A 13,318-nucleotide genomic window follows, 5' to 3' on the forward strand; every position below is an offset into this window, starting at 1 on the left:
AATTGGTATCTACAATACTGCCTTCTTGTGGCAGAACGTCAAAGGCAAATAAAGGGAAGTAAAACGTATTTAAGAATATAAAATATATATTTATATGTACACGTATATCACATAAATATAAATATGTCACATTTTGGGAAGCTGCCCCTGAGGAAATAATGGTACCCTGAGATGGTGGACCACTGTTGACCCACTGAGGGCAAAGTTGGAGGTCCACTAGTGATTTGCACAGCGTTTTCTGGGCGGACCGTTGGTGATTAAACAGAATTTTAGACAAAATGCCACATTTCTTTTGTTATCCTTTATAAATAAGATTAGTAAATAATTTGTATCCAGCACAGTGTCAACATTTTTAGCATTTAATCATTTTATATCAGTATTATATCAATATCACTCATTATTATATCTCTCATAGTTGGTGATATTTGTATTTGTTTTCCAGAATAAAAGTCTCTGTGGATGTAAAATCTGTTTGAGGATATTATAAATGAGTTATATCCCGTACAGAACAGTAATCTGAGTGGTCCGATGGTGGACCAGCAGTGGACTGATATATGTTCGCTGTCTGGGTAGCTGCTACTCACTGAAGCACATAATGGCACCCCAAACCCGCATGTTTAATAATTATGGATTTGTTGATAATTCTTGCAATGTTCGTTCAGAAACTTAATTTACAAAACACTAATTGTGGCATAGGTGACATGGTGGCGCAGCAGGTAGTGTTAGCAGGTAATCAGCAGGTAGTCTCAGAGCTCATCCGGGTGCTCCTGTTTCCTCCCACAGTACAAAAACACACGTCGGTAGGTTGGATTGGCGACTCAAATGTGTCCATAGGTGTGAGTGTGTGAGTGAATGTGTGAGTGTGTGTCGCCCTGTGAAGGATCGTCGCCCCCTCCAGGGTGTGTTCCTGTCTAGTGCCCAGGGATTCCGGGTAAGCTCTGGACCCACTGCGAACCTGAACTGGATAAGGGTAACAGACAATGAATAAATGAATAATGGTGGCATCAGTATAGATTTGAGCTGAATGATCCCATGGCCCTATCCTTATCTCAAATGGATCACTACTCCCTATGTAGTTAATTACAAACTTTATATAATGGCTCCACATTTAACCTTGAATCAACATCTTAAAATAAATATTTTACATCAATTTATGCGTATATAAGTGCCCAGAGGAAGTCTATTTTGGTGAAAAAGCTAGGATTTAATTTGCACTATACAGGGTGTAGGGAGCCATTTGAGGTGAAGCCACATTTAGGATTCTAGGATGAATTTTCTAGACTTTGGTGGAATGTACCACGATGGAAAGAAGATGCATTTCAGAAGTTATCTTCGAACACATCACAGTGTACCACACAACAATATTCGTATTTTTAATAAAGATTTTTTTTTATGTAGAAAAACAGAAGCCTCAATAAGTAACAAGTGGGAGATCCTATAAAACACCCCCGTTGAAATTGCGAATGGTACAGCCCTAACTAAACCCCTTCTGCATGCTGTGAGGTAGTTTATCTGCTGAGGACACAGAGTCCTACATTTTAACGTGTAGTTTAGCAAATCTGTCTTTATATATTGTATAGTTTTCAAACACGGGTGAGTTATAGGTTGCTGATAATGTCTACTCCGAGGAAGAGAGATCTGTCCGCCACGGAGGAGGAGTTATTCGAGGTTATTGCTGCAGGTAAGAACGCTTTGAACAGTGTTAAAATCTTAAAAAGGCTGGCATTTCAGTTAGCTACATTATTACATGCTATTAATACATAGTGCCGTTGACTGAATGACGAAGTGATTGTTAATAACTGAGTTAACTGTTTATTTAACTTTCTTAATCAGCTGCCAGATTTGCAGTTAGCCACCTGGCTAGCTACGCTAGCATATAAGCAACCATTGATGAATTGACTTCTTATTCGAATTTTCTGTTCCACCTTAAATAGTGCAGCTGTTCTGCAACATTTAGGAGCCTGAAGATGCTAGTACTTTCACCATTTAAGGTGGCAAAAAACAGCACTATAAACAGCCTGTCAGTGTAAAACCACTCACGTATTTAGCAAAATCTAAGTTATTGTAACAGTCATTATTTGCAGGATAGTGATTCCAGCAAATATGCAGTTAAAGGTAAATAAATTTGTATCTAAAATTCATGTTTATAATATTACTCCCCTGTCTAATTATTCCTAGGTAATGTACAGGAAGCATCACGGCTGCTTGGTTCCAAAGATGTCAGGGTCAACTGCCTGGACGAGGTGAGACTTTATGAAGTAATGGTTTGTTGCTACTGAGGTGTTTTCTTATTTAAACTAATATGAGCATTAGTCTGTCACAATTAACTAGCCCCTCATTCATTTGCTTAAGAGGAAGTGCATCCACCTGCCAAGATCAGATGTCAGGGACACTTGGCGTCCAAAGCAAATGTACTTCTAAATGATGCTGGCAGGGCAATCTCTGTTTGTGGCAGCTTGATGTCAGGGCTGCCTGCGTTGACCACATTAATTATCAGGTGGTTTTTCTAAGGAAATATAGTACAATCTACTTGGACAAGTAAGAAGAAAATCTGGGGAAACCTTTTGAAATATGATTGAAAGATTTTTAAGAAATGGGCCTTTTAAAAGACAACTTAATGAGGGGAGTCTGAAATGGTGGCAAGTTATCAGAAGTCATTGAGAAAAGGAAATGGACAAAACGGACAGTAAGCTCAGTCCTCAACATCACAGGATTTGTTGGGGGTTACTTGAACAATGAGATGCAGAAAAGGGTGTTGGTTAGGATAAACTGAGGAACTGAAATCAAGCCTTGTGTAAAGAACAGAAGCTGTGATAAAGGCACAGCGTGGACGCACTGAATTACAAAACGATATTATATTTCATTTTTTATGGGGGAATGTTTTTTCCTGATGCTGACAAATGAGATGCATATTTAAAGACTGTTTTGTCTGGAAAGTTCATAAGGTGAATGTTTGTGTAACAAGAGCATTATTTTAAAAGGACTCTATAATGTATTTTGAACTTAATTGACTTTAATCTGCTTTAACTTTATTTTGTATTTTCACCTCAGTATGGCATGACCCCCCTCATGCATGCTGCATACAAGGGAAAAGCAGACATGTGTAAACTGCTGTTGCAGCATGGAGCAGATGTCAACTGCAATGAGCATGAACATGGCTACACTGCTCTAATGTTTGCAGGTCTCTCAGGTATGTTTGTGCATCAGTGCTTATTTGAACTAAAACAAGTAGTGATATGTACTGATACAAATAAGGCACTTGTTTGGTTTTTCCTCTTATTTGTGTTAAAGGAAAGACTGATATTACGTGGATGATGCTGGATGCAGGAGCAGAGACAGATGTTGTGAACTCAGTTGGCAGAACAGCTGCACAAATGGCTGCTTTTGTCGGTATGGAGACAATGACAAATAATATGAATGTCACAAAAATGTAGCGTAGTTACCCCAAGTTCCGGCCACTTTAATTACAATATTGGAAATCTTAGCTAACTGTAAATAAATAGAAGTACTTTACTCACTCAAATCAACATTTTTCAGGAGTCAAATATGTGTAGATTAATGTCCAAGACTTGCTTGACTTTGAAAGAAAAATATGTTTTGAGATAAAAACGCTTTTGTTTAAGTAGGTGCCAATACTGCTAAGATTATTGGTGTCCCCTAACTTTGGCCACCTCCCCTGCTTGTGACAGTCAAACGAGACAGTTGCTACCACATTCAGTGGTTTTGAGAGGTTCACAATGAGATCACGTTTGTCCTGTGATGGTATCTGTACTCTACATGTAAGGATTACAATGGCGGCAGATTTTCCCCTCAGAGAAAGCTAACTAGTAAGCTAACTTTTAAACTAAGGGAAATATCTGTCGCAAAATCGAAATGTGTGGTGTTCTACATGCAGGTTTCCACACAAAGAATTACAACACTGTTAGAGATACTTAAATATTGTTTATATATGCAATGTTTAAATGCCCTACTAAGGCTTGAACTTACGTTTTATTGTTTTACCGACTGCGATTGGTGAAGAGAGAGAGCGGAATTGCACCGTATACGGCAGTGGCTGGAATTAGGGGACGCTGGAGTTAGGGGCTGATAGCATCTCTGTGTCTTTATAACCAATAAAAGGCCTGCATTCCGTTGAAGTTTATACATTAACTGCTTTTGTGTGTTTGTGCTTTGGCTTTAGGTCAACATGACTGTGTTACTGTCATCAATAATTTTTTTTCTCGGAAGAGGCTTGACTATTATACAAAGCCCCAGGGTTTAGAAAAGGAGCCAAAACTGCCTCCAAAACTGGCTGGACCGTTGCATAAAATCATCATGAGCACAAATCTCAACCCTGTGAAGGTAACTGTAAATGAAATGCACACATTCTCTGCTACAATTCCTCCCTTAATTTTTCTCATTTTTCTCAAGTTTAGAACATCAGTGAGTTACTTGAAAGAAAATATAGGATTATCTTTCTGCATCACCTCTGTAATTGGTGGGAAATTGTGCATTGAAATGACAAGATCAGCTAAGATCCTCATAAGCGTGCTGTCCTTTTGCAGATGGTGATGTTGGTGATGGAGAACCCTCTGCTTGTAGATGCAGAGGCTCTGGAGAAGTGCCGTAAGGTGATGGAGCTAATCTGTGAAAAGTGTGTGAAGCAGCAGGACATGAATGAGGTGCTGGCAATGAAGATGCACTATATCAGCTGTGTTCTGCAGAAGTGCAGCTCTTTCCTCAAAGACCGTGAGGATAAACTAGATGGCCTGCTCAAGAGGTACCTTTGCTGTATTTACTTAGTAAACATTAACTGCCTTTTAACTATTGTTTAACTGTTAATAGATCTGAGATCAGTACCATGGTTGTTTGTCATTCAATCCATACAGCTGGGTTTAAATATGCTATGTGCCAACATTCTTGAATTTATTGTGCATGTACCAGTTGTATAATGGAGCCAGAAATGCATGATATCACTTTGTTACATGTGACAAATCAATTATACAAATTTTAGTTGTTCTGAAATATCTTGTAAACACCAGTTTATCTCTCTGACAAAAACATTCTCTTCACTTTTTTCCCCAGCCTACTGAAAGGTAGAGAGAGTGATGGCTTTCCCGTGTTCCAGGAGAAATTCATTCGGGAATGCATCCGGAAATTTCCATATTGTGATGCTACTTTGCTTCAGCAGCTTGTTAGAAGTATAGCTCCAGTAGATATAGTACGTAATCCCAATGTGATTGTTTTGTTTATGAGGGACTGCTAAAAATATGAGAACATTTAACAGAATCATTCTCTTGTTCTAGGAATAGGTAAGTCATAAATGAATGGATAGGTTGGTTGTTGGAGATGGAATGTTTGTTATAAATAAACGTTTATGCTCTGTCCTTAGGGTAATGACCCTACAGCTTTGTCAGTGCTTACCCAAGCCATCACAGGCCAGGTGGGCTTCATGGATGCTGAGTTCTGCACCACCTGTGGAGAGAAGGGAGCCGAGAAGAGATGCTCTGTCTGTAAAATGGTAACACAATTTGTCCTTTATTTGTGTTTGCCATTTGGTTTTACATTAGTAAGAATATAGAGTGGAAGACGCTGTACTGCTGGGTTTAGTGCTATAAATTAACATGGGAATATACCATTAGTATGACTTTATAAGGCTAAAATGCATCATATGCTATCATGAACCTTACAACAAAATAAATGTCTGCATATTATGAAAAATATAAACACGTTTTGTCTACCTATAGACTAAACTCATGCAGACATGGGGAGAACACACCAGACTCCTCACAGATAGTCACCCGGAGGAAACCCACGCAGACACGGGGAGAACACACCACACTCCTCTCAGACAGTCACCCGGAGTGGGACTCGAACCCACAACCTCCCGGTCCCTGGAGCTGTGTCAGAGACACTGCCTGCTGCACCACCATGCTGCCCCCAATTTCTTCTTTTACCCCAACTCAAACACACAACTGTTTTATCTTCTCAGGTGATCTATTGTAATCAAGACTGCCAGAAACTTCACTGGTTCACCCATAAGAAAATCTGCAAGACACTGCAGGAGCAGAGACAGAAGCATGAAGCTGAATCAGCCAAACGACTGGCCAAAGGTATCCTCATCCTGCTGTTTCCAATATGTTGCTTTGATTTAACCTCTTCATCCCGCTCTTTCTTATGACATCATATATTATGAAATGTATATGACTTTTGTTTGGCCATTAAGTTTATGCCTTAATCGTTGCTATTTTTCTCTCCAGAAGCTGAAGAGAATAAAGCATTGGAAGAGACAACCGACACCATGGAAAATCTCTCTGTTGAGAAGAGTGAAGTTACCAGCTCATCAGAGGTCCAAATAGAAACTGTTAGCACGGAACCGGTCCCTGTAAATGCAGACTAATTGCAAAGAGACATTTGTTTATACCAGCTTGTTTTCTGTCATCATTACTGTCAAAGGCCAGCCTCAGTTAGAACATTCTGATCTCTTTATGATCCGACGTCTGTGGTGGCCTGTCACTGAAGGGCTTTTTTGGAGAAGATCAAGTGGGAAATCCAAAACAGCTTTGTGACACAGATGCACATGGAAGAGGCTTCCTGTCCAAATTGTAACACACTGTAATGTATTGTTTTGTTCATTGCTGGCTATTATGTATGACAGTGTGTACGGAAACAATAGTTTTAGTATAGAGAATATATTTATGATAATAGGGTAAACTTATGTTGGTTTGTAATATTTAATAAAGACACTGAAGCCTATGCCTTACAAATGCTTTGAAGACCATGGTTGTGGCAATGGATTAAAATATGAAAGCACTTCTATAACACACTCAAATTCAAAGATTCTCAAACTGACTAGGACTGTCAGATACTTGATTTTAAAAATAGAAGCCGTTTCAACTTTGTTCTCCGTTAAATGGCATTGTGATTACTTTCCAGTTTGTAAGTTTGCTGCATAACTATATAATGAGAGTTATTAGCCCTCATTGCATCAAGTGCATCATTGAAAGAGGAAACCCACGGCAGTAGGATCTCACTAATGCACACATTAACTGTTACAACGTGAGATCCTGTCAAAAAGAGCTCAATTTTGACATGAAAATAGAAGGTATGTAATTCGTTATTGAATGACATTTGCTATATATATGATGTATCCTAACTTCTCATTATTTCTGTTTACAAGTTCATTCATTCATTCATTCTAACCATTTCTCCAGTTCAGGGCTACAGTGGGTCTTGAGCCTGTTGCACCGCTCTGTTTACAAGTGGCTATAGTCTAATGAACTAAACATTTATAGCCACAAGAGGGCGGACGTTTTCCTCAAATATGAGCTAGTCACTTGTTTCTGACCTGCAGCTGCACAATAGACGGACCTTAATCACAGAGTGATGATGCAAGGAGACCTATGTTATAGTATACCACAGTATTCCCCAAAAGATTTTAGTAACTGAATTCCAGTACCATTTTTTTGCAACATTGCTCTTCCAGATATAGTGAAAAAATAAAGCTTAAATTAAATACCAAACATATATTAACAGGCATAACATATTTATATTATTATTATTATCATTTTTTACCTGTTAAATATGAGTTTAAAAAGTAGCTATATTCCAACATTCCAACACACATGACTAACTTACCTGACGCTGATGACATATTTATCTTTGAAGGAGGCTATGGGAAAAATACAAAACCAACAGCACATCTGAGAATAAAATGTGACTCAGATGCACTGTGAATGAACTTTAACAATGTGTTCCAGACAGGAACCTTATTTCACTTTCTATGTCCAAAGCTTTTTTTTTCGTCTTTAAGATTAATTTGTTCAGTCTAATTAAGGTCTTTACCTCTGTCTAGTTTAATAGCATTGTGCAAGTGTGAGGTTTCTGCTGTCTAAAGCTTTCCAAGAAACCATTACGCCATTTTGGATCTGATCTCATGTATCATATCTCATATTGGATCTCAAATTTAATTTGTTATGTTCATGACTCATTAAATGGCAGAGTCCATTATTGTTCTACAGATCACAAGCAATCAGCACTTACTTCTGTCACAATAAAGGATTACACTTTTACACATAGATCATCAGTCGGTCGGTGCGTCTGTTAATCAGTAGTATTTCTAAAGGTGTTAGAATGTAGGGATGTTATGAAGAGGGTTTATGAAAAAGTAATGGGTACAGAATGTAGGGAGTAAATACTAGGCCGCAGAGGCCTTGTCGTTATGCTAATCTTCGCCATGCTGTTGATACAATTTCACTTTCTTAAGCAGAGAAAATTCAGTGTAATTGTTTGTGCTTCAGGAAACTGTACGTTGGACATAGGAATAATTCATTTGAGTGATTGTAGAACTGAGGTCTACTGGCTTCCTTTTTGTTGTTACATTTGTCCTCGCTAAGTTGCTAATAAACTAGCAGAGCACAGTGAGGAGGTTTGCTATAAGCTATGTCTCATGGACAGTGGTGCGTGCGATTTGGGCAGGGGTTTATAAATTGGGAAATGCCTGGACAGGTTCTGTTCTGAGGACATGTAGCATGATTTATTTAAGCTAGTACCGTAATGACCGGATGACTGTTAGAACCACATCAGGAAAATTCAAGGCTGAGTGGACAAGGGCCTGTTAAAATAAGTTTTGAAATGGTCAATAAAGCAGCTAATATCAGACACGCAGCATGAACCAAGATTTAAAAAAACTTTAAGTCTGCAAAATTTAAATGTCCAGGTTGTTGGACAACATAAATTAGCATGTCCAACATGTGTCCAGCACAATGGATGAGTGAAATTGAGAGGACGTTTAAAGTGTGTGAGTGGAGAGAATGTGAACAGTGCGGACACAAGAAGGGGGTATGTTAGTGTGCAGGAAGATAGAGGTTTTTGAGGAGTTGTGTGCGAGTGTTTGGGTAGAGAGTGTGTGGAGGGTAGGTGTATGCACGGGTAGTGGGAGGAGATATATATGGGCCTGGGTAGAGGTAGGAGGTATATAAGTGTCTGGATAGAGGGAAGGTAGATAGAGCAGGCAAAGAAGTGTCTGGCAGAAAAAGGAGGTATGTTAATGTCCAGGAGGTAAATAAGAGTCCAGGCTGAGGGAGGAGGAGGTACATTGATGTCCAGGTAGTGAGAGGAGGTCTGTAAGAGTCGGAGCAGAGGGAGGAGGTATAAAAGTATCTAGACAGCTGGATCTGAACGTGTGAGTCTGCTGCACTCCTCCTCCTTGGTGCAGTCATGTGCATGCGCTCCGAGCCCTGCAGCCTTGCGCTGCTGCTGTGCGTCCTGCTACGGAGTGCCGTGCCTCTCAGCAACCACAACACGGAGCTGCAGCACCCTACACACTCCAGTCACAGTGGACACAGCACTGAGACAGACACCACTGGGGCAGCAGCGTTGAACCGAGCTCGCAGTGCAGGCAGAGGACTGGAGAACACAGGAGGGAGCAGCGGTGAGTGGATGTGCACATACATGGTGGGGAGTCGGGGTGTGGTAGGGGGAGAATTAGGAGGTAGAATAGGTCTTGGGAGGGAATTGAAACAGGAAAGAGACTAGGAATTAATGCATGTATGTGAAAATAGAAGATAAAAACATGTAGAAGAGGATGAATGGAATTACCTTTGTAATTAAATACTGGAATTCTTACACTTTATGATAAAGGATATGGTTATTGTTCATAATTCAAGCCTTGCTTTGTTTCATTATCACATCTGGATCACATACTCCATTTACAATGCCAAACTCGGATGCGTTTGTATAAGCATTAGGAGCAATGCTAAGCTTAGTCTGAAAACTCCCTTCAGCTGAAATAGCTATAGATTGTGATGTTGTAGTGTGAATATTGCTGTTTACAATGAGGTAAACTAAGCCAAGCTTTGGTGGATGTTGTTAAGATATTTCATAATGAACCTCTTGTCCATGGCACAGAAAAAAAAATTGCTAGACTCTGTTATAAGAGAGAGTCAACTATAAGTGAAGTTTTGCTCAGAAAGTTGTGTAACAGTGAATGAGCCGATATGCATTACACAGTCCTCTGGCGCACACCCAGGCTGAGCAGCAGAGATGAGAGAGCTCAGTTGACATTGTGTGCTGAGTGAATCCTGTCAGCTTGGGTGAATGGCAGTGCAGCTCAGTTGCTCAGGATGTCTCCGGTCAGGACCACGTTTGTCTTGAACTCCTGCTACCTGAAGCAGGTCGAAAGAAAGGCTCCTGTGCTCCTCCATTCATTGCAGCCTGTCATGGAGAAGGGGGCTTATTGTTGCTGAGGTGTGTGCGCTGCCCAGTGAAAAGGTCTTGGCTTGTGTTGCACCGTCAGGAGGTGTAGCCCCAAGGCAGAACAATGCTCGTAGTACGAGCAGCTGCACCAGTCTAATCCAACAATAAGAAATGCCCAGCCGACATCTGTCAGGGCTCTAAACCGTTTCCAGTGGGGCATGAAGGTGGGATACACTACTTGAAAAGTATAAGTGCTGGTGTACAGCCTTAAAAAGCGGTCCTTCCACACATGGAAAAACCTGTGGCCTACTTTAAGGACCACCGAGACCTGTCGAGTAACACTCCAAAGCAAATAAGGCAAATATGAAGCTGTAGTATTGCAATTGAACAATGGTGTGATCTTCAAATATAATATGACAGGGGTTTGTTCTGACATTTCCTTTCAGATCGAGGACCTATGGGCTGCAGAGAGCTTCGCTCCACTAAGTACATCTCTGACGGCCAGTGCACCAGCATCAGCCCCATCAAGGAGCTTGTGTGCGCAGGGGAGTGTCTCCCTGCCCAGATGCTGCCCAACTGGATAGGTGGACATGGTCGGAAATTCTGGAGCAGGAGGAGCACGCCCAGCCATGACTGGCGCTGTGTCAACGACAAGAGCCGGACCCAGCGCATCCAGCTTCAGTGTCAGGACGGCAGCACCAGGACCTACAAGATCACGGTAGTGACTGGCTGCAAGTGCAAGCGGTACTTGAGACAGCATAACGAATCCGGGCACAAGTCAGAGAGCACCTCTCAACCACAGCAGATCCACAAGCCCAAGAGCAGGCGGAAGCATGGGACAAGCAAAGCAAACGGGAACTGGCCTGAGCTGGAGTCCTGAGACTGACCGAGGTTGTGGATTACCTCTGAAAGAAGGACTGCACAATAGACTGTTGATGAAAGAGCAGTGGAAAGGAAGCGACAGTGTCTTTGAGGTGGGACAGGTTGACTGACAATCAATGGCTATTATTCCAGAAGTGAGTGAGACTTCATACCCAGTTTGGCCTCCAGCAAAGTGCCATACGACACTGCTCAAGATTCCTATTCAAACCCACAGTGACTACATGCCAGTTTGGCATATGAATATATCGAAAATATTCCTCTGATCTTGACCCGTCTCTCTGTGAGAAATCATATCACTGGCTGTAGGATGTAGCAGTATATATGGAATGCCAGATAAAGCTGAATTATCTCAAGTTTGAGAAGGATATAGCTAGGTGTAAATACAGTCTGTGTAAATAAACAGTATAAGCATTCAAATGGAATTACCTTGGTTACAGGGTATTTCCCTGTTCAAAATGTGCTTTATCAAGTAGATACTGATGTAATATATTTTGTATTGATATTTTCAAACTGTTTAATCTACTCCTACATATATGTTTTAATTTTATGCAGGCATTAATAATTCATGATATTGCACTATTCTATATGACAACAATGTTCATATTCACAGTTTTAGTGTAAAAGTATTAAATTGTTATAAATTGATTGATCTGTCTATCCTTACTCTCCCCTCCTTTCACTGCTGAGCAACATTTACACAGACGGGTTACATGGACAGTGCCATTATCTGCAACAATCTGTGAATGCACATTTCATTCATTTGTACAACCATAATTATACACAATTGAAAATAACAATAAATATCAGGGCACTAACACCTGCTAAAGAGGTATAGAATAAAGTCTAAAGATAGAGACAACAAAGAAAAAGAAAGCAACAAGAAATATTTGCTTCTAAAAAGTAGGATCAGTGATTTGTGAATTTTTATTGTGTTACCCACATTATTAAATAAGGATCAACAGCTCATGGGAAGCATGAGATATAAAGGCAAATCTATTGAGATTCATTGGCTGTAAACGCTTATCATACCATCATACCACACTCCTAACACACAGTCAACTGGAGCGAGGCTACCTGTTGCACCACCTTAATATTCAATATTATTTATTAAACGTTGCATATTTATTATTATCTTTAAAGGTGACATATTACACCTTTTTCTTCCAAATCAGTTTACACAGTTCCTTGGGGCCTTAATGAAATGTCTGCTTAGTTCAAAATACCACAAGGATTATGCACCACAGCACCCTGTCTCAAACATATAGCCACAGCAGCCAGGCCAAGTAAGCTCTCATTTTCACCAATTTTGCTCAGTTATCTTATTTCTCCTCATCCAGCTTTGCACTCATCCGTCATATCCAGCAACTGGACATTAATTTGAATGCTCAATAATTCTAATTAGTAATAACTGATTAGATTTAATTTCATTTCATTTCAATGACACACTGAATCCAGTTTTCTGAAATAGGCAATCCATAAAAAAAGTTGGGTTTTCTTATTCCACAGTTCACGAGGTGGTAGATTGCACACGCACACAATACACCCGTTTCAAGATGAATATCTATGTATGGGTTGAATTTTACCCTATGAAATGAGCTTGTTGTAGTGTAGCTGCAGTCAGTAACAGTGTACTACGTAATTGTGGAGGGTGAAAGTTCACAGACTCCAAATACAACGCACAAGGACACTCAGATTTCCATTTCACAGTGCTCAGAAGTTTACTGCAGACACATGCACAAAAATATTTACACTGACAAAAAAAGTTTAAAACAAACTGACAGCTGTAAGTAATTAAATGACACCATAGTCAACATGCTGCAGTCATCACATCACACATGACAAAACAATCCTAGCTTAATCAGACCTGGGGCTGTGAAGCCACACTGAACTTTCTTCCTCAAACATAGGCAGGAACTGAATTTCTCACCAGTGTCCCCTCTCCTTTTCAACTGGTAGAACCTCCCACTTGGGATCTAGGCCATACCATTATCCAAATCTAGGGTGACATGAGAAACAAACAATACACATATGGCCATTTCCCATTGACCATTAACAGGCTACATTCAACTTATAAAGTGTACAGATCAGCTAGTATAATTTAATAATATATTTTCTTTTTAAACAGGTACTTGCCTCACAGCTCCCCCTCACCTGTATCTTCATGTGCCCTTCAGGGATGTTTATTTCACTAAATGTCTTTGGTACCATAAAGTCTTTTTATTGCCCTTGGAGGTAAGTTTAATATGGTGCTGGTGTCCTA

The 13,318-nt window shown here is 40.1% G+C and overlaps 2 protein-coding genes across 2 annotated transcripts; both read left to right on the forward strand.

The window, feature by feature from the left end:
- Positions 1-1,479: 1,479 nt before the first annotated feature.
- Positions 1,480-7,013, forward strand: ankmy2a (ankyrin repeat and MYND domain containing 2a). The gene is made up of 10 exons (XM_066680152.1): positions 1,480-1,681; positions 2,179-2,243; positions 3,052-3,190; positions 3,292-3,390; positions 4,181-4,341; positions 4,545-4,759; positions 5,065-5,200; positions 5,372-5,500; positions 5,972-6,092; positions 6,240-7,013. The coding sequence occupies exons 1-10, from the start codon at positions 1,615-1,617 to the stop codon at positions 6,377-6,379; spliced, it is 1,272 nt and encodes a 423-aa protein (XP_066536249.1). The 5' UTR covers positions 1,480-1,614; the 3' UTR covers positions 6,380-7,013.
- Positions 7,014-9,020: 2,007 nt separating this feature from the next.
- On the forward strand, positions 9,021-11,620 carry sostdc1a (sclerostin domain containing 1a). The gene is made up of 2 exons (XM_066641521.1): positions 9,021-9,412; positions 10,623-11,620. Exons 1-2 carry the CDS (start codon positions 9,199-9,201, stop codon positions 11,054-11,056), a joined length of 648 nt encoding a protein of 215 aa, XP_066497618.1. The 5' UTR covers positions 9,021-9,198; the 3' UTR covers positions 11,057-11,620.
- The last annotated feature ends 1,698 nt before the right edge of the window (positions 11,621-13,318 follow it).

Source organism: Hoplias malabaricus, chromosome 1 (assembly GCF_029633855.1).
Source record: "Hoplias malabaricus isolate fHopMal1 chromosome 1, fHopMal1.hap1, whole genome shotgun sequence".
Classification (NCBI taxonomy): Eukaryota; Metazoa; Chordata; class Actinopteri; order Characiformes; family Erythrinidae; genus Hoplias; species Hoplias malabaricus.